The sequence below is a fragment of the Gobio gobio genome, assembly GCF_949357685.1.
Source record: "Gobio gobio genome assembly, chromosome: 2".
Lineage (NCBI taxonomy): Eukaryota > Metazoa > Chordata > Actinopteri > Cypriniformes > Gobionidae > Gobio > Gobio gobio.
The window spans coordinates 23,312,696-23,333,445 of record NC_137098.1 but is presented as its reverse complement, the minus strand read 5'-3'; the positions used below and the strand labels follow the sequence as shown (position 1 = coordinate 23,333,445).

Here is a 20,750-nt window from a genome sequence, read left to right as displayed (position 1 = left end):
GAAGACAATGAAAGCAATGATACTTATTTCATGAAGCCAAATACCAGTGCTTGGCAAGGTAACAAGTTTTGTGTAAAATGAAATGCTGCATCAAAGAATTTGTACCTAGACATAAATCATGTCAGTATACATTTTCAGTTACTAACCCGTTTCTCCCATGCCTGCAGTGCTGTCAAAGTGGACAGGAATATCACTGGAAAGTTTAACGATGCTGGCTACAAAAGGTGCCATCTCAGCAGGGCTAGGGGGCTCCGTCACAGCTACAACACTGTCCACAGAACTAGCAATATCATCCCCTTTAAAGAGACAAAAGGAGGAAATTATCTTAGAGAAATGATCCTGATGGCAATATACATTATAACAGACAATCTAGTGCTGTAAAAGGAATTGCATCAATGCATGTGATTAAAGATAATTAACAGTTACATTTTGAATGCTGTTAATGCATTCATTCAATTTGACATCTATTTCATTCTGTTTCAGTGATACAATTATCATAGAACCTCAAAAATAATAAAATATCACCAACAAAATGCATTGGTGTCATTTCTATTAACATGAATGAAAATGGTATTATAGTACTTCTGTGGCAAGCACAATTTTGTTAAATATGAAATATTAAGTCCATAAAGTGTGGGACAATTTAATTATTGCAGATTTGCATTAACTTCAGTGCACTTCATGTGCATTTTAATTAGCTATATAAAGTACAACAATCCAGTGCAGTACCATTTTGCGTCTTGTTTGCTTTGCTATTGCTGGTGTGGCTGGTAGACAGAGGAGCAGAGGTTATAGGTCCATCTGCAAGGTCCTGGGGCAGCTCATCCTTAGATCCATAACCCTGATCAGACTGACCAGCTTATGAAATCATAAACACAAAACATATTCAGTCAACAATACGAAACATGGGAATGTAAAAATGTTTTACTTAATTTCATAAAAATTATATTTGAAACACACAGGGCTACAATACCTGTACTATAGTGACTGTTAATAGCGTCCTCAACTATAAGGCTGTGGGAGAAGAGTATGCGTTCCTCTACAATAGGTTCATTTGAGCTGTCTGCACTGCCATGACTCAGTCTGTCTCCATCAGCACCTGCTGCTGTACCTGCTGAAAGCTCTGTATGAAAATAAACATCATTTCACACAGTCATTTCATAATGATAAGAAGAGAAGATTAAACTAAATATGAGTAACTTTGCTATTTCTTTAATGATGTTGAATGTTAACAATCAAACATCACTTAATAAAATTAGTTCTACATTTAAAATGCTTGTTGTAATTTTTATTTGTCAGTTGCGGCTGCTAAATAAATAATCTAAATTTAAACAGCGTGCTAGAGATTCTAATGTACACAAACATGCCTGCTGGTCTGTGACAATTCAATCTAAAATGTGTTCAATTCAGCCTGAATATTCAATGTAGATAAACTATTTGTGTTTCCATACCAACATTCTCCTGTTTGAACTGCATGAAATTTGAAACATTTTGGCTATGACTGGGTGATTAAAGGTGTCATGAACTGGCTTTTTAAATTTTTTTATACTGTTTTCTGAGGTTTTTACATTCAAAAACATCATAACGAATAAGTAATTGGCTATTTTCTGCCTTGTTTTTGAGGCTCTCTGAAAAACGGTCGTTTTTTTTCACTGAAGACTTGGAAATAAACGCCCACAGCTAGGATTGAAGCATGTGTGAAAACGCTCACAGGGCTCGAAAAATATCTTTATCAAACAAATACAATGATTCAACTCTCATCCACCAGAGATTGATTGGAATGTTATTTCTGTATTACTTGGCTCGCCCGATCATCAGTGAATATAACTACGACCCGTACACACACGCACGCACGCGCGCAAGAAAGGAATGTTATTTCACTATAGCCCGTCGGCAGGCTGGTGATAGCCCGTATGAAAAACACATAGCCCGGGGACTTTGGGCTTTGCGAGCTGGCGTTACAAGTTCGATTCTGAGCACGGATGAACCAATAACACCTTCTCCAGCCTGTGACAGCGTGCTAAGGTGTGTAATCAATAGATATCAAACGATCTGTAACAATGCAATACTAACACATATAAAAAAACATGTTTTACTCACATAAGTGTGTTGCGCCGTTCCTGTCGGATCAAATATAGAAGGCACAGCATTGTGTTTCTCAATATATGTGAAATCTCAATATATCTGCAAATCCAGTCTCGACCTGTATCTTGTTTACAATCGATTCCACGGTTAAATGAAGCGAACAAACGCAATGTCTTACACACGGGAGCTGGAACCAGCATCGTTTAGCTCCACGAGTCGGTGGGCGGGCTTGAGGCGGTGCTTCTGCATCCTATTACGTCCATGGTTGACATATTGTGAGATCTCTCGTTTTCTGGGCCTGGTGTCTATAAAAGCTTTTCTTTGACTAACAAGGACGTTTTCAGCTCTGAAACTTACAGAATATTCTTATATCACGATGAACTTTTATATACCAAAGGCTCATAGGAAAGTTGATTTCTCAATTCATCACCCCTTTTAAGATAATCTTGTCTGATGTCGAGAACAGCAGTTGCTAGTAAAAGTGTTAACCTGGCATTTACCTTAGGCATTAGACCTAAATTTAAAATAATATTAATCTAGTCACCATTCTACTCTGAATAATCTGCAACACATATTTAGGAAAACATACATCATCATCTACTATCGTAAATGCAGTGTCCGTCTGACCAGAAGCAGGGCAAAAATGTATAACCACTTAGCCCACTTAGGGTTGAAACATGATAGACCAGAAGGGGGGATATCAAAAGCAGAGGTAGAGGTAGAAGCAGAAGCAGATGGAGATGCAGAAATCAGATGCATACACCGGTATGTAACTACCAGAGCCATTGAAAAACAGAGTTATGACACCCCCATAGACTTCCATAGGAACTGAGGAATGCGGAAGTAAAGCGTGTCACGGAGCGACCAATAGTTCCAAACAACCAATAGTTCCAGCACTGAACCCCATTCATTTCAGTGCATCTCAAGCACACTCGCTGGCAAATTGATGAAATTACTGCATATTTTGAGATTTTATGGCATTAGTTGATCACTCATGAATATTGATAGTAGTGGTATTTTATGAAGCGCGTTAGAGTTAAAGGGTTAGTTCACCCAAAAATGAAAATTCTGTCATTAATTACTCACCCTCACGTCGTTCGACACCCGTAAGACCTCCGTTCATATTCGGAACACAAATGAAGATATTTTTGTTGAAAGCTGATGGCTAAGAAAGGCTTCAGATAGGCCTCCATTGGCATTCAGTACACTTATACTCCCAAGACGGATAAAAGGCACTCAAAACACCGTTACAAAGTCCATCTCACCACAGTGACTCTACAATAATCTTACGATGCGACGACAATAGTTTTTGTGCGCAAAAAAAATCAAAATAACACCTTTTTCCAACTTGTTACTGCCTTCCGTGTGTGCCTCCACGACGCATGCGCGAGAATATGACGCAGATCCGGTGTTCGGACAGATGACCCAGAAGTGATTTGTTTACAATCAGAGGAAGACGCGCGTATCTCAGCTGTTGGATTCTACATTGATCGTGCTTTAGGTCTCGGCGTAGTGCTCAAAATGGGGTTAGAGTGTGCATTTCATGGAATCCCGAACCCCGGCGCTACGTCATATTCTCGCGCATGCGTCCTGGAGGCACACACGGAAGACAATAACAAGCTGGATAAAGGTGTTATTTTGATTTTTTTTTGCGCACAAAAACTATTGTCGTCGCATCGTAAGATTATTGTAGAGTCACTGTGGTGAGATGGACTTTGTAATGACATTTTAAGTGCCTTTTATCGGTCTTGGGAGTATAAGTGTACTGAATGCCAATGGAGGCCTATCTGAAGCCTTTCTCAGCCATCAGCTTTCAACAAAAATATCCGAATATGAACGGAGGTCTTACGGGTCTCGAACGACATAAGGGTGAGTAATTAATGACAGAATTTTCATTTTTGGGTGAACTAACCCTTTAATGTTTATTGTTATATAATAGATCGTTAGACTCTAACTGGAGTTAGATAACGTGAGCAGCACAGCAACAGCTACTATATCCAGATGCTATTTGTCATATTTCAACAATATTTCAGTTTTTAGTCTCTCTGAGATCTAGTGTTGTTTTCGTCAACGAAAAGTATGACTAAATATCTTCGTCAACGAACCTTTATAACGTGACGAAAACGAGACGAGACGCAACGTAAATGCTGGTCATGTGACGATGACGAATAAAAACGAGACTAAATGTGGTTCACAAAATAAAAACTATGCTAAAATGTCTCTTCATTTTCGTTGACGAAAATGAGACGAGACGAAAAGTCGTGTTTTTATTCTGCAGTATTTCTGTGCGTCTCAATCAGGGGCTGCATCAGGTCTCACTGCGCAGACGCAGGCCACATCACTCTCTTCAAATCCCACTCGCGCGGCGTCTCCGGTGAGTGAACGGGTCCGATGGCCGGCCAGTCGGGGTTCGTAAGCCCTATTCGGACGGTAATTGTTTGTCCTGCGGTCGTAAGGTGTCTTCATTATTTACAGGAGCTAGTCAGTGATTTTATTGTCGTCTTAATGCAGAATATCAGTGTTTTTCTCCCACCACCCGTGTTAAAATCTCCGGCCGAATTACCTAACTGAATTACTGTTTGACAAACACCAAGGTCGTGGGGTGCCGTCTGAATCCACATCTCTGAGTTTTCAATCACTTCAGAATTCACGGTTTATATCCTTTTTGGCCACTGCAGAGCACCGTGCGGTTGTGCTTCGCTGTTATTTTGATGCATTTTAAAGATCTAGACTTGTATTACTGAAATATTGGCAAGTATTTACAAGAGCAAGATATTTCATCACCGCTCAAACAAAGAAAGAAAGAAAAGCACGTAAACATTTTAAATGTGCCGTTATAACGGCAGCAATTATATATGTTAAAATAACCGCAGCATTATGAATACCTCTTAAGCGAATAAGAGGCTATATTCACTTATTTCCACTAATTTCCATGTGGAATAAAATTACATCCTTTATTTTGAGATAAAATACAAGACAGAAAAACATTTTAACTATAATGTGGGTCTAATTTTAAACATAAATAATTAAATAATAATTTGGATATTATTTTCCTATTAAATTAAATATGCATTTATTCTTATTAAGACATTTGGAAAAACTTTTATTACATTGAAGTGGAAAATAAAACGGGTGTTGTGGAAATAGATGGGGAGAAATGTGGCCACAAAAATCACAGGAAAAAACACCACAAACCTTAAGAGACATCTCAATGTTTTTATTTGTTTTATTTAAATGTATGTGTGTGTACTTCTAACATGTTTAGTTGGTAAAATAAATATGTTGTAACTTCAAATCAGAGCGTCTTCCGTGTCTGGAATGGATGTATTCTTGAGTCTATAAGGTAACAATAATATAATAAGATAACATTGTTTGAAATGGGTTTGGCTAAAAGAAGATTTTGGTTTTGTCTATAATACGTACTTATACTATATTGACTGGGTTAAATAGAATTGCATTACTAAAAAGAGACTAAAATACAATTTTCATTGACTAAAACTTGACTAAAATGTCATTAGTTTTCGTCGACTAAAACTAGACGAAAATAGTCATAGATAATTCTGACTAAAATAAGACTAAAATGCTCAGACTTTTAGTCGACTAAAACTTGACTAGACTAAAAAGAGTATGACTATGACTAAAACTAATAAAAACTAAAATGACTGCTTGACACAAAGACTAGACTAAAACTAAAATGAAAACAGGCCGCCAAAAACAACACTACTGAGATCTCTCTGCCAAATGAGTTTCTATGAAGTAGTCCATTCAAGGAATAACATATTTAGCGCCTGGATATAAAGAGTTGAATTAAATTGGTTGCCCTGCTTTTTTTTAAACACTATTTAAAATGTCTTTCTTGGGTTAAATTCTGTATATACTAGAATCATTCATTTATAATCACCTGTTGTGTATGCTTATGTGAGTATCATAAAATAACATTCGGACGTTAACAATATTGAAATAATAAGAGAAATTACCATTATAACCAGTAGATGGCGGAAGAGGAACACTTATTGGCTTCTTGTTTTGAATAAATTTTTATAAATTATCAAATCACTATTATAACATTAAAATATCTATTTGTGTTAATTTATTTGTACTGAAGTGTTAAATATATAGGCTAATTGTAGGGAAAATCACAAAGTCTTATGAAAAACAAAAACTTCTGACTAAACTTCACAATAAATCTTTATTTAAATCGTGTCTGTGCTTTGTTTGTTATGATGAGAGGATTTGTAGATAATGAGAAGATTCGTGTAAAACGTAAACTTGCACTAAAATTCATTTAGCGTTTTGAGACCGTATAAAACTTGTGTACAATTATAAAATGGATTCTCATTCCTGGTAAATTAAACATATGACTGGTCATTATTTTCAACAGAAATGCCGTGATTGGCTACAACACTCAACGCTGTAAAATTACGCACTCACATGACCCAAATAAAATAACCAGATCACTCAAGAAAAACATTAACGTTGTCTCTTCTTTATCTCTCCCCAGAATAAAATGCTACTGTAAAGCCTAGTCGAAGACGTTGCACATATTGTGTTAATATTTACCAGAAATTGCTGCAAATATAGTGAAACTGCTGTCTGTCCTGCTTAATCCTATTCAAACAGATTGACAGCGCAGAGTTGTTTGGAACTATTAAGAGCTCTATGAACCACATGACCATGAGGCGGCGAGATCAAAGAGTGTCGCAACTCTCTTTTTCTATGGCTCTGATAACTACCTAACGATAGGGCCACAATCTATAAACATTTCAAATGCAATAGCATATAAAGGAAGGAAATCAAACCTGTGGTTATCACAGAAGGCCCTCTATGAAGAGTTGTCCCACGCAATGCCTGTTTAAACTGCACAACTCCTCGCACCAGGTTTCGCATTTTGGTCCACATGAAGAGTCCACTACGGTTACGGCTTGGCCAATGACTTTCCAGGACAGCCTGGACAAAGCGCAGTCAATGACAGGTTAGGAGTAACCATGACAAATTATTTCAACAGGGTAACACATTGACATTTGTAATGCTCCCTTTCAATAGAGCAACATGACCAGATCATTTCATGATGTAAAATATTTAAGATGTTAGATTGAGGATTAAACAGCGTATTCTTTTGTGTGATATCGAAAATATTCGAATTTCTATACTCTTAAGTTTTGCATGAATATGCCTTCAAGCTCAGAGGCACCAGAGGGAATCCCCACAATGAACTTTGTCATTTGACTTTTAATTACATGTAAAATGTACATGTCTTCTCACATTACTGAGGCATCAGGGCCTAGGGGAAATGATCTACATATACAAATCAACTTAAATATTTTTGGTAAACTCTTAATATTACTCGCTAAAAAAGCTAATTATGTGTAACAGAATGCTTTGCAGTATCAGTAAGTAAGGGTGCAGTGGTCTTCACTGTGCTCTGTGGTATAGTGCTATAGTGCATGTTAAAGTCCCTATAAAGGCAATTCTGAGATTTGTGTCTAAACACATTATAAATGTTAGAAATGTATTGCTGAAACACGTTACAAAGACTGTGACCTGTGTAGTACTGAATTGTGGAGTTTGACCGTTTTAGAATGCTCCAAACAGTTTTTCACCGTTGCTGTGTTCAGAATTTTTTAGGCGGGGCTAAAATGGTGGCTCGATGACGCACTGGAGCCTCTGTGCATATGCCCCTCCCCCAACACTATCATAACTGTTGATGACGCACTGGAGCCACTGAGCCTGGCTCCTCCCCTAACACGATCATAACTAGAGCACATTCGTATCAGTTCGCCCGCTCGATCGCGAGTTACATTACTGTCAGTACTGTTAGTTACTACAGCCTAAAACTTACAAAACAGTTTAAAAACAAAAACAATGATATAAAGAAGAGGTGGATTAATTTTGTGAACAGCTACGTTGATGGATCACCACCAACACCTGCCTCTGCAGTGACTTTACACAGGATAACGTTAGTTTTACAAACTTTCATCAGAGACAACTGAAATTCACTGATAATCCGCTGCAGAATGGGGCCGAACCGATTATCTCCCGCCCAGGCCTTCATCCTCCCGTCCCGCCGACATCTGGTGGCGTCATGAGCTGTACACAGTGAGTGTTGTCTTGTGTGCTCACGGCAGCTTTCCCGCAAGTGGCCGTGGTTTCAGTGCCGACAGGGGACACGCCCCCAGCATTTGAGAGCAGAGAATGCTGCTTATTTTTTCTAGTTTTTGATAAGCTATTTTATTTACTTGGTGGATTTTTTTAATGATTCAAATTTAGCTGGGTGGTTAATAACACGTTTGTCTGTGGTGTGACAAACTCAGAACACATATTTCATTTTGATTTTACAGGGACTTTAAGTAAGTGAGTGTTCCTCACCTTGTTGTAGTATCCATAAGTAATAGCATTGGGTTCAACTCCAGCCTTTTTCATCTCCATTAAGACACGCACAGCCATGACGGGCATCCCGCACAGACCACACAACTGCATCACCACACGGTAACACACCTGTTAAACACACCGGTTATGCTGTAGGGTCACACCAAGGTCTAGAGACATGAGTCATTCTTTTTAGAAATACATGAGTTACATGTTATTTCCTGAAGGAAGTGTGCAAGGAAAGCACTCAACTATAGTCTTAGTCTCAGATCTTAATGATCCCACTTAAGTTTTGTATTAACTGTTTTGAGATCTACACAAACGGACAGTATTAAATACAGATATATTGAGATATATTGTAATCTACTCAAACCACCTTTGGTGGTGGTCAGGGTTGCATAGAATGTGTCGAGTTAATCTAACATACTCTGTTTTCTTCTAAAGTAAAGAAACCACCTTAACCAACCAGTTCAACACTCCAAATTAATTCAGACTACCGCAGATTCAGGCCGCAGTTCATTTAAAACATGCAAAGAGAATGAAAAAGCATCCCAGATATTATCTAATTTACTAATACAAATATTTTTGTCAAATATTTTATCCATGCACCTCATCGAGCACCTCCACCTCAGAGCTCCTCATCTTGAGCAGAACATTGAAGGCCTGCTGCATGGAGCGGGGTTTGGACTGGGCTGTACGCATGCTGGCAGGAAGACAGATGAACCATAGACTGTAGCAGTGACTAAACAGACACTTTGCCCACTGGGGTGGATTGGAATAGAAACGCTTTGCCAACTTGTAGGCCATTTTGATTTCCTGTGTGGAAAAAAAAGTCTTAGAGTTTCAGAGACCACGCAGGGATTAATCAAACCCATGTACCCAGTTTTTTCGCACATGGGCAGCATTTTTTCAAAGTAATAATAATAATAATAATAATAACAACAACAATTCATTTCGTTTTGCACGGTTGAAAAAAATTATAGAATTAAGCATCAAGGTTGCGCAGCTTAGTCAAACCATTTTTTTTTTTTAAACGGTTACTACATAGCCTCAAATTTTGGGGAAACTATCCCTTTTAATATCACGTTTACTCCAGACTGGAACAAATTCATATAATTTCCTTCTAAATATATCAGTCACGACTGACCTGCTGAAGTTTAGATCTAGGATTCAATTCAAATATCCTTGAAGATACTGTTTTCCAAGATAAAAATAGTGCCTGTTTTTAGGCTATTGTGCTGCAACATAAATCACTGTTCTGATCCCGGACAAGCCCCCAATTGTCATGGGCAAGAGTGCCGACAGTAAAATATTTCAAATTTAATTTTGTTAAAGGACAAATGATGCAGAAGTATTAGTCTCCTATACACCCGTTCTTACTGAAAAAAAAACACTAGGGTATCTCCAAAGAGCACACAACCAGAGAAATAGCAACAGCTGTGCCTGGGGAAGTTATTCTACGACTGGGTAAGATCAGATCAGATCAGATCAGATTTTGGTTTACATTTTAATCTGTGCATCTAGAGCAGAGTCAATGGGTCTCATTCACTTAGCATGCATACGCACAAATTTGTGCATGAAATGTGCATACAAATGATTTTAAGAACAAATCACAATTCACCAAAGATTTTGTAATATTTTTTTTTCTAAATTTACAAAAAAAAATATAGGAACAACTGAAACCACATGTACGCAAAAATAACTTTCTCTGTATGGCTTTATAATCGTGTTAAGAAGTTATATTTCATCCTAACATGACTATACTTACAATGAAGTATATTGTATTGGATGAAAATTAGCCAGTGTTGGCTAAATCTGGCGCATTTTTACATATTTTATGTATTATTAATGTGTATTGTCCCTGATTAAAGAATAAAATTAAAAAAAATTAAAAATAAAAATGTATTCTATTACATAATCCATTTATAAAACTATATAATGAATTATTAAATAATACAATTTAATTTAATCTTAAATACATTCGATCATATACAGTTAAAGGGTTAGTTCACCCAAAAATGAAAATTCTGTCACTAATTACTTACCCTCATGTCGTTCGACACCCGTAAGACCTCCGTTGATCTTCGGAACACAAATGAAGATATTTTAGTTGAAATCTGATGGCTCTGAAAGGCCTCCATTGGCACAATGCACGGTTCACTCTCAAGACCCTTAAAAGGTACTAAGACGTCGTTACAAAGTCCATCTCACTACAGTGGTTCTACAATAACTTTATGAATTGGCGAGAATAGTTTTTGTGCGCAAAAAAATAAACTAAATAACGACTTATATAGTGATGACGATTTCGAAACACGGAATCATGAAGCTTCGAAGTGTTATGAATCAGTGAGTCGAATCATGATTCGGATCGTGGAAACCGTCAAACTGCTGAAATTTGGCGATCCAAACAGCTGAATCGACTCACTTGTTCATAACGCTTCGAAGCTTCATGATTCCGTGTTTTGAAATCGTCATCACTATATAAGTCGTTATTTAGGGTTTTTTTGCGCACAAAAACTATTCTCGCCGATTCATAAAGTTATTGTAGAACCACTGTAGTGAGATGGACTTTGTAATAGGGCTGGGCGATATATCACATGACATTGTTAGGCGCATCTCGTCAGTAAAGCCGGTTCCTTGATTAGTAGTAAATCGCCATCACCTGCTTTCAGAGAGAGCGGCATTTACTACACAGAGCCGTAGTTCACTTACAAGCTGAGCCATATCGCATTAATTATCGCAGGCGATACGTTCGTGATAATTAATGCGATATGGCTCAGCTTGCCGGCTTTACTGACGAGATGCGCCTAACAATGTCATGCGATATATCGCCCAGCCCTACTTTGTAACGACGTCTTTAGTACCTTCTAACCTTGAGAGTGAACCGTGCATTGTGCCAATGGAGGCCTTTCAGAGCCATCAGATTTCAACTAAAATATCTTCATTTGTGTTCCGAAGATCAACGGAGGTCTTACGGGTGTCGAACGACATGAGGGTAAGTAATTAATGGCAGAATTTTCATTTTTGAAAATACTTTAAAGAGTAAGAAAAGCTGCGTTATAGCTTCAGCTGCGAGGTTTCTTTGAATAATGCAGATATATGCATATGTATAGCTGGCTAATGAGAGCTCTGTAATCTGGGTCTTTATAAAAAGGTGTTTATTGTTAGAACTGGTGAGAATGGCACACTTGGCATTGCTCGAGGATCCGGGCGAGAGCGCGTCTGCAAACAGCGGCAAGTTTGACGAGAGTGACGAAAGGCTGTAAGGAAAGCGTGTGCGGAAAGCCCTTACATGGAGATGGTTTGGGTGTGTTTTATGCAAATGACTAACCTTGTGCACGCGGCCGCTCATTTAGAATGCTCCAAATTCACTAACATCAGAACGAGGTTAAGAACAAATTCATGTGCTTACGAATGTTTCTCCTGTGCGTTCAAATACGAAAGAATCCACGCAATTATTTATGAATGAGACCCAGTAAGAGCAAACTTGATTCAGAGTGCTTGAGTAACTGATGTTACAACTAGCATACAGACTGCCAAAAAGAAATAATTCTGTTGACATGGAGACACTGACCCGACCGGCCAATTCATGTAGTATCCACCCCTAAATAGAATGCAAGATTAAAATGATTGCCAAAACTACTGTTTGATAAACAGTTTGATGAATTCATGATCTCAAATTGATGAAAGTCATGATTCTGATAAAGGTCATGAATTTAGCTAGATACTAAGGCTTACATGTAAACTTACATGCAGGAATAATCAAACAAATGACTAGTTGTTTAGTGAGGTCGTCAAGTTATAATTTTTTTTAAATCTGTAATATTTCTTAATGGCTGTACTTTTCAAGGTTTGAATTTAGAATCAATGTCACATTGTGGCGAGCAGCGAGGCCGAGGGACCGTGAGGGCGGGACGAGGCGGCGCTCATCAGAGAGGATGAGCGCCAGCTGCGAGCCGCAGTGATCTCGGCCCTTGCGGAGGAGTGAGGGAGTATAAAGGAGGAGTGACGACAGTGAGGGACGAGAGAGGACCAGGCCTGGATTTTATGTTATGTTTTATTTTGTGTTCGCTGCAGTCGTCCGTGAGGGGCTGCAGCTTTTTATTTTCACTTTATGTTTATTTGTGTTTGTGTGTAGGCGGCAGTCGGCCGTGAGGGGCTACCGCCGCCATATTTATTTTGTCTTTATTTTTGATTAAACATTTTGAATGTCCGCCGGTTCCCGCCTCCTTCTTCCCGTACGAACAACGTTTACTACAGTGCCGAAACCCGGGAGGAAGGAGGGACACGCTGTCGAAGAGCCCTCGCAGCTGAGGGGGATCGCGGTGCCGCGGAGTTCGGGCAGCGCGGAGGAGAGAAGTCCGCGAGCGGCTGCCCGAAGCGGTGGTGCTGGAGCGGATGAAGGTCGGTGGGACGGAGATCTCGCTGCCGTGCCCCTGGGTCGAGGTGGGGTGGCTGCCGTCCGCGAGGGGGCGAAGGAGTCCCCAGCGCTTGCCCGGAGCCGAAGCCTGCTGCCGTCCGCCATATTGGGGAGGAGCAGGGAGCGCGGGACGGGGACTCGCTTCCGGCCGCCCTCAGAAGGAGGAGCCACCGCCGGCCGCCAGGGGGCGGAGGAGTGTCGAGCCGTCCACCGGCCGTCCAGTACCACCGCATGGCACCGCGAGGAAGAGCCTCTCGGCTGGCTGAGGACCGAGCGGCAGTGTGTCTGGGAACCGGACCACAATTTTTTTTTTTTCTTTTCTTTTCTCCTCTCTCCACTCTCTCGTCTCTGTCGCTCCTCATGCTCCCCGCTCCATTCTCTCACCTCGCTGTTCTTACCCCCAGGTCCCGCGGCCGCCGTGATCGCCCCCCCCGGGGAGGGGGGGGGGGGTAGAGCGCAGACTCGGGAGTGCCCCCCGGCCTGCGAAGGGCGTTGGGGGTATGTGGCGAGCAGCGAGGCCGAGGGACCATGAGGGCGGGACGAGGCGGCGCTCATCAGAGAGGATGAGCGCCAGCTGCGAGCCGCAGCGATCTCGGCCCTTGCGGAGGAGTGAGGGAGTATAAAGGAGGAGTGACGACAGTGAGGGACGAGAGAGGACCAGGCCTGGATTTTATGTTATGTTTTATTTTGTGTTCGCTGCAGTCGTCCGTGAGGGGCTGCAGCTTTTTATTTTCACTTTATGTTTATTTGTGTTTGTGTGTAGGCGGCAGTCGGCCGTGAGGGGCTGCCGCCGCCATATTTATTTTGTCTTTATTTTTGATTAAACATTTTGAATGTCCGCCGGTTCCCGCCTCCTTCTTCCCGTACGAACAACGTTTACTACACACATGTTTTGGCATAAGTTATTGCAATTTTAAGACTTCAAATAAAAAATAATAACTTTTTACATTTTAAGACTCTTGTGTAAATGTAATGAAAATCTGTAGTACAAAGTATAAGCTGGAAAAGTCTGAGTTTGGTCATAATTTATATAATTTCAGAACATCCTGTAAAGTAATCTTCACCTGTTTGGTTCTTTTGGCCAGCAGGGCAGGGCTGCTGGACACACTCGCCCCTGCGGTTCTTGTACTCTGCGCTGGCCTCAGCTCTCGCGGACGATCAAACAACTCCAAACGTAAACAAGGGAAATTCTTATAACTGTGGAAACGCAGATGTAGAGGAGCACAGAAAAGTTTCTCAGAGTGCAAACATAAATCACAAAATGTTAAATAAAAAGTCTAGTCAATACAGTTCAGACAGAAACACAATACCACAGACAGTATACCTTTAGGCCATTCCCTCTACATTATATTTACTACATATATCAGATGAAATAACTATTTTTTTGCATATGGTAAAAAAGTCACATTGTATGAAAGTACCACTGTTTAATCCATAGTTTTAGTTAACTTTTATCACAGTTCCACAATTAAGTAAACACAGGGTGTTCATCTTCTGACATGATCATTTCAAGCATTATGACTAGACAAATCTTTGCTCTCATACACAATGATTATGAAAGCATTGTGTGAATGTCAGAGCTAAAACTAATGAATAGAAACATGTTGAGCATGTACTGGATGGGAGCATGTTGCAGTCTATTTGCAATGTTAAAGTTGAAAATAACCTTGATGACACCTTTTCAGATATTAGCTGGTTGAGACTGGATTTTGGATGTTGTTGTATATCTGGGTTTTGCAGCTCGATGTGTCCAATGGGTGAAACTTGGTTGCACTTTATTTTACAGTACGTGGACTTACAGTGTACTTACCTAAGAAAGCACAGGTTAATATAAGGTAACTACATGGCTTAAGGTTAGGTCTAGGGGTAGGTTTAGTACCTAGTTATTACCCAGTAATTGTAATAACTATAATAAGTACATACTAAGTACATGGAAAAGAGGACTGTAAAATAAAGTGCTACCTAACGTGTTGATATTTATGGTCCTTTTGTTTACTTTCAATTTTACGTTTACATTCTGTAGACATTTCACAAACTCAGTTACAATATGAACACTTTGTGTCTTCCTGCTACACCTACAGCTCTGGAAAAATTTAAGACCACTTAAAATTGGAAAATCCATGTTAAGTGGTCTCTTAATTTTTTCCAGAGCTGTATAATTGCAACAAAAAAAAAATACCATGAAAACAACCTTGGAATACAGAATAGAAAACAAGGTTGTACATGGGCTAAATTTGGGGGGAGGGTGGGAGAATGACAGAGAAAAGATGGGGCTATTATATTGCAAACAGTGCTTGGCCAGTCTCAAGGCTGAACTGTGAGTGGCAGATAGGCACTCAATGAGCCAATAGATGCATGGAAATAGATTACGGGCTTGTGCTAATGGATAAAGATGCTTTAGATGCGATTAGGGCTGAGGGAGGTGTAGTGGCGAGAGAAAACTCAGCTACATAAAGTAGGTCTGGATAGAAATTTCTGACAAACAAGTTGCCTTGCAAAGGAGTAACCACAGAGTTGCAAATTAAGGGTATTATAACAGTTACAGCATTTCTTTCCAGTCATTTATCTTCTACTCCAGCCACGACAACCATTATACTTCTGTAATGCTGGAAGAACCTCACATACTTTGATCTTCAGCACAGCATATTAACAATCTCCACACCCGCAGTTAAAATGCAAGAAAGCATGTTTCTCTCCTCTCCTCTCCTTCCTTCTCATTTGTTGTTTCTCCCCCACTTCCTTTCCTTTACCATTCCTTCCCTTAACTAAAAATGGTTAAAAGCAAAATACAATGTTCTGCTTAAACGCACGTGATTTTTTGAAGAATGATCATCATTTGTAGGGCTGGGACAGTTACCACATTACCGCAATATCCATGTTTAATACATGCTAAGTTAAAACCAAAAATAAATTGTAAAACTGGAATTTACTTGTGGTCAGCATATTGTGGGCCGCATTTGCATTCGTGACGGGCCGCAGGTTGAGAACCACTGGTGTAAGGCTTATTCATTTTTGCTCTGGTACTGAACCTGGTATCATGACTCGTGGGATTTCAGTGACATTGCTACTGAAATGTTGGTATTATGACAACCCTATGTGTGTGTACCTGTATTTGGGAGGGGGGTCAGAACCGTCATCCAGAGGGGGTTCAGGAGGCATGACGAAGACTGTGTGCTCGCTCTTCTGTGATTCATCCAGTTCCATCAGCCTGGTGTCCTCAGATGACTCGCCTTCAACCTGTGCAATGCAGTTACAGTTATTATTGCGTCTAATTTACGACTGTCAAAAGGGTATTGTACATGAACCTCCCGTAATGTTTTCAAACCATAGTGTGTTTGATTTTTTGCTTTTCCTTTTAACAAAGCACTCTGGCTTGTTTTATCCATCAGCCTGCAGACAGTTCTTGGAACTTTCCATTACTCTCTCCATATTATTCCCATGCTTAGAGTGTTTAGATCCATGATGTGCCAATGCACCCAACAGCAGATGGCAGAGTAAATTATTTACTCCACTAAACCAGTTGCTCAGTGTATGAAGAATAACGGCCATCTGTTCCAACAAATCCCTTAACTGCAGATCTAAGACTAAAACTTCTGTTCCAAAACAGCTCTGAGGACAGTAAAACAGAGGCCACGTTTTTCATCAGCTCCATCTGCTGCCATCATAGTTTATACTCTAAACATAACCTGGGCAGTTTGTGTTTTTCTTTGCTTTGCCTTATATTGGGTGTAACACTAATCTGATAATCAAGCATGACACAGTGACACCTTACTGAAAGGAACGGCTCACCTTTGTACCCTTGTCTGGTCCTTTGTCGGAAGGAAAAAGCTGAAAGAGAGATGTGGGAAACAAATTCAATCATAGGAAACTCTACATCCTCTGTTCTTCCCATTGGGAGATAAGCTTCCTATTAATACTTTAGAAACTAAAATACTTCAACAAAATTTTCATAGCTAGAATTATTATTATTATTTTTTTAACATTTTCTTAAAGGGGTGGTTCCGTGGTTTTTTTCTAGGCTTGGTTGTGTTTATGGGGCGCAGTATAACATGTCTTAAAGCAGCACTAGGTAGTTTTTGCTCTCGGGGTCCCCCTACAGTTGGGAAACAGTATTGTCCTCTACTACTGTCGTAAACTGTCATTCTACATCAGGGGATGCATCGCACGTGCATTTATTGACATGACAACTATGATAGCCCTGAACACTGCCGGAGTTCACATGCAGGTGTTCTGCTTGCGTCGCGTGTGAAATGTCTTCATCTCAGGTACAGTGGCATATGTTTCAGCATGTCATATGAATATAATTTCATGGGTTTTATTTTTTTCAAACGCCAAATGATCGCGATGCTCACGTTTACAAGCCAGCGTCATTATAGTAGCCTAGTCTATTGGTTACCGTTTTACGGAATCTATATGATACTTCAATTCAATGTTTGAGTGGTAGGTAATAACCATGTATCGTCAATATTATAATATCAAGCTACCCTAGATGAATCTGCAAATTTGAAAAATCGATTTGCATTATAGCTTGAGGCAAGACAAATAAACCAATATCACAGACATGTTAGGTATCCTAAAATATGATTTTGTACTTCTTACGTATTTACTTGCAAGAATGTAGCCTCTCCTCCTTCAGCTCACGTCAACGAGCAAACGCTGGCCCAATGTTGATCCTCGTCCTGCCTTTAATCCGATCACTTTCTCGTTTCCTCTTTTTGCTTTCCTCCGACAAAACCTTTGCTTTCTTATTTTTCTGTGCTGCTTCGGCCATGACTATAACATTCGGCAAAAAATTAATAGTTTGGCTCGCACGTCCGAATTTAAGGAAGTGGGGGTGGTGGTGGAAGTGACGTATATGACGTAAAGCAGTCGAATTTTGTAGTTCTTTTTTTTCTCGGTTTACTACCCGAAACCCGAAGTTTAAAAGTACGATTAAAAATGATACAGACCCCATCAGGCTATGGCAGATGTGTCATTCAACCTATTGTAAGTCGATGTATCATCACAAGAGGTTTGAAAATATATTATAAAGGTTGAAAAGTTACCTAGTGCTGCTTTAATACTTATTTTTTTTAAAAACGCCATATTTTTCTTATATTTTACCTTTATTCCACACTGCTGTCTCCACTGTCCTTTGAACGGCTCGTTTGCTTCCTGCTTCTGTGAAGCCCATACCTCCGAAAAACGCAATGGCCTTAGATTGGTTAGATGGCCAAATGTAGTTTGTAGTTCTGCAATAGCTCTCTCTCTTTCGTAATGACTGTGACGTGGCCTCGCCCACTTTGTTGCGTGTTCACGGGGGGAGTGTTTATGTTAATAGCAAGGGTTTATGATGTCACTAACCCGGGAAGAAGCTTGTTGTAGTCCAAACCAGCCGTTTTTGTAGGCAATAAACTGCCATAACTTTAAAAGACAATATCTCCGTTTGCATTGAACTTTAAGCGCTGTAACTTTGCAGATACTGTTTATGCTCAAGCAGCAACATTACACACTAACTAAAGTTAAAAAAGTGAAATCGCATGCAACCACCCCTTTAAGAAAACATGAGTGGTTATTCCCTCTGCAAAAGTCTGTATGATGATGGATGTAGGCAGTAGCCATGTTGAAGGCAGTAGCCATGTTGATGTTATGTGGTTGCTAAGGTATTGTATGAGTTTGTTAATACTTTACTGTATGGTTGCTAGGGGTTATAGGTGCATTGCTATATAGTTGCCATTGTTAACAAATTGCTTGGTGTTCTAGGTGGTTGCAGGTCAAAAGAGTCCACCCCCAAAGTTTTCATGATATTCTGATCCCAAAAGAAGACTCAGGTTCTTCCTTCAGCGAAAATCTATGGAATCTTTCAGGCCATTTTATTATCCACCGGGCAAAAATTTTAGTATTAGCAACAGTAATAATACCCAAGCGTGCACCACTAATAACAAAATTATATTTTAGTTTAATGTATTATATTACAGAATATAATTCTGCAAATGTGCATTGTTTTTGCACAGCTTACTTTTCCAATGCAGTCATCAAAGAAAGCCAGGCCGGTGTCTTTGTCGCTGACAAAAGTACATTCCTCGATGAAGCGGATGAAGATCTGAGTCTTGGTGAGCTGAGAGTAGAACTTCTGATGAGCACGATCTCTACTCTTCAAGAAACCTAAAGGAAGAGACATCAGCATTAGTCAGTCAATGACTAATCAGTTACACTAGCTCATTGCACTTTACACAGGCACATATAGAGACATGTCTTGCTACAAATTTTAGTCCATGTCTGTTAGCTTTGAGACCATCTGTATGCAAGCTTAGTCCTAAAATGTAGTTAAACTATGGAAACAAATGGACCAGACATGTTGAACAAAATGAGTGCAAGATAAGTCAGTCAAAGAATAAGAATGGCTATCTAGAATAAGAATGTCTCTCCCTCTTATACCACTTGACTAGCAATAGCAAGTAGCAAATATTGTTCATGGCTGAGATGTTAACAAAAGCTATTGTCTATTACAAAAAGGGAAGGGGCAATGGGACATCCAACTGGCTTGTCTAGCCAGCACGTGACACTTGTGGAGATTATACAGACACAAAAATAAGATCTCACACGGGGGGGAGGGAGGGAGGGCACCCTGGAGTCCTGGGGGCAGGAGCACTGGGGTCTGACTGACTGGGGGGCCTCCAGGGTGGAGCCGTGGGCGGCCATGGCGGGACAGGAGCCGTGGGCAGAGCAGGAGACCTGGGCGGGTCTGGAGCCTTGGGCAGAGCAGGAGACCTGGGCGGGTCTGGAGCCTTGGGCGGAGCAGGAGTCTTTGGGCGCCTAGGCAAAACCAGAGCCCCACCCACATGTGTGCCACCCACATGTTTCCCACCCACAGGTACATGCCCCCCCCCCCAAATTTTCTTTGGGGAATTCAGGGGTGGAGTGGAGGGCTCGTGGGTTGGAGTGGCCTCGTGGAAGGCCGGAGCGGCCTCGTGGAAGCCCGGAGCGGCCTCGTGGAAGACTGGAGCGGCCTCGTGGAAGCCTGGAGCGGCCTCGTGGAAGCCTAGAGCGGCCTCGTGGAAGCCTGGAGCAGGCTCGTGGAAGCCTGGAGCTGGCTCTGGCGTTGCAGGTGACGCCCAGAAATCAATGCAGTCCCTTGCTGGCTCTTCACTGGTTATGGTCACCTCGGCAGGGATAGTCCCAGTGGAATGGCATGTGGAGGGCTCTGGTATCAGGTGAGCTGGAAAGTTGGACGGTTTGCAGGAATGAACTGGATGATGCTTGGAGACATTCATATTTACAGGATCAACAAAGAAATCAGAACCCTTTAACTCGAGGGCATAATTAATACAGTCTGCAACAGACTGATCACAAATCTCAGGGGACAACATCCGAAAAAACAGATCATCATCCAGCCCATCCCGGAAACAAGCATTGACCATAGGATCTTTCCAGCTCACCATGTGGGAATACTCAAGAAATTCCTCCACATACCACTCCAGCTGACGACCACCCTGCCGGATGCTCAGGAGGTGCTCTTCAGCCATCTTCTGTTTTGGTCCGGTCTTCTGTTACAGCTGTCTGGTGCAGCAGAGAAGAGGCGATTCGGGACTTCCACAAAGAATGGCTTTATTCAGGGTAAACGTAGAACAGACCACCAACCAGCACTAACATAACGTAGACCGGACAAAGCAAGAATGAACAAGAGGGAACTAAATACAAACACTGATGACTGACTAACGAGGGGCACAGGGGATACAGATGAGGATAACATAACACAGCTGAACAGAACTAGACTAACGAGGGTAACCAAGGAAACAGAGAAAGTGGCGGGAAACATAGACAAAGGAACATGTGACCAAAGCAAACAACACGACAGAAACACTGATATGTAACAACACCGGGCAACTATTCTGCTGTA

At 40.7% G+C, this 20,750-nt stretch overlaps 1 protein-coding gene across 2 annotated transcripts in view; it reads right to left on the bottom strand.

The window, feature by feature from the left end:
- Window positions 1-20,750, bottom strand: part of dennd4c (DENN/MADD domain containing 4C) — a 159,541-nt gene that overhangs the window by 20,226 nt on the left and 118,565 nt on the right. For both annotated transcript variants that reach the window (XM_079810951.1, XM_079810952.1), the window contains exons 13-22: window positions 18,870-19,015; window positions 16,661-16,699; window positions 15,978-16,108; window positions 13,936-14,068; window positions 9,061-9,267; window positions 8,452-8,580; window positions 6,885-7,032; window positions 974-1,123; window positions 730-858; window positions 147-296 (exon numbers count right to left, since the gene is read on the bottom strand). In XM_079810951.1, coding sequence (XP_079667077.1) covers window positions 147-296; window positions 730-858; window positions 974-1,123; window positions 6,885-7,032; window positions 8,452-8,580; window positions 9,061-9,267; window positions 13,936-14,068; window positions 15,978-16,108; window positions 16,661-16,699; window positions 18,870-19,015 — 1,362 coding nt within the window. The remainder of the gene's footprint in view (window positions 1-146; window positions 297-729; window positions 859-973; window positions 1,124-6,884; window positions 7,033-8,451; window positions 8,581-9,060; window positions 9,268-13,935; window positions 14,069-15,977; window positions 16,109-16,660; window positions 16,700-18,869; window positions 19,016-20,750) is intronic.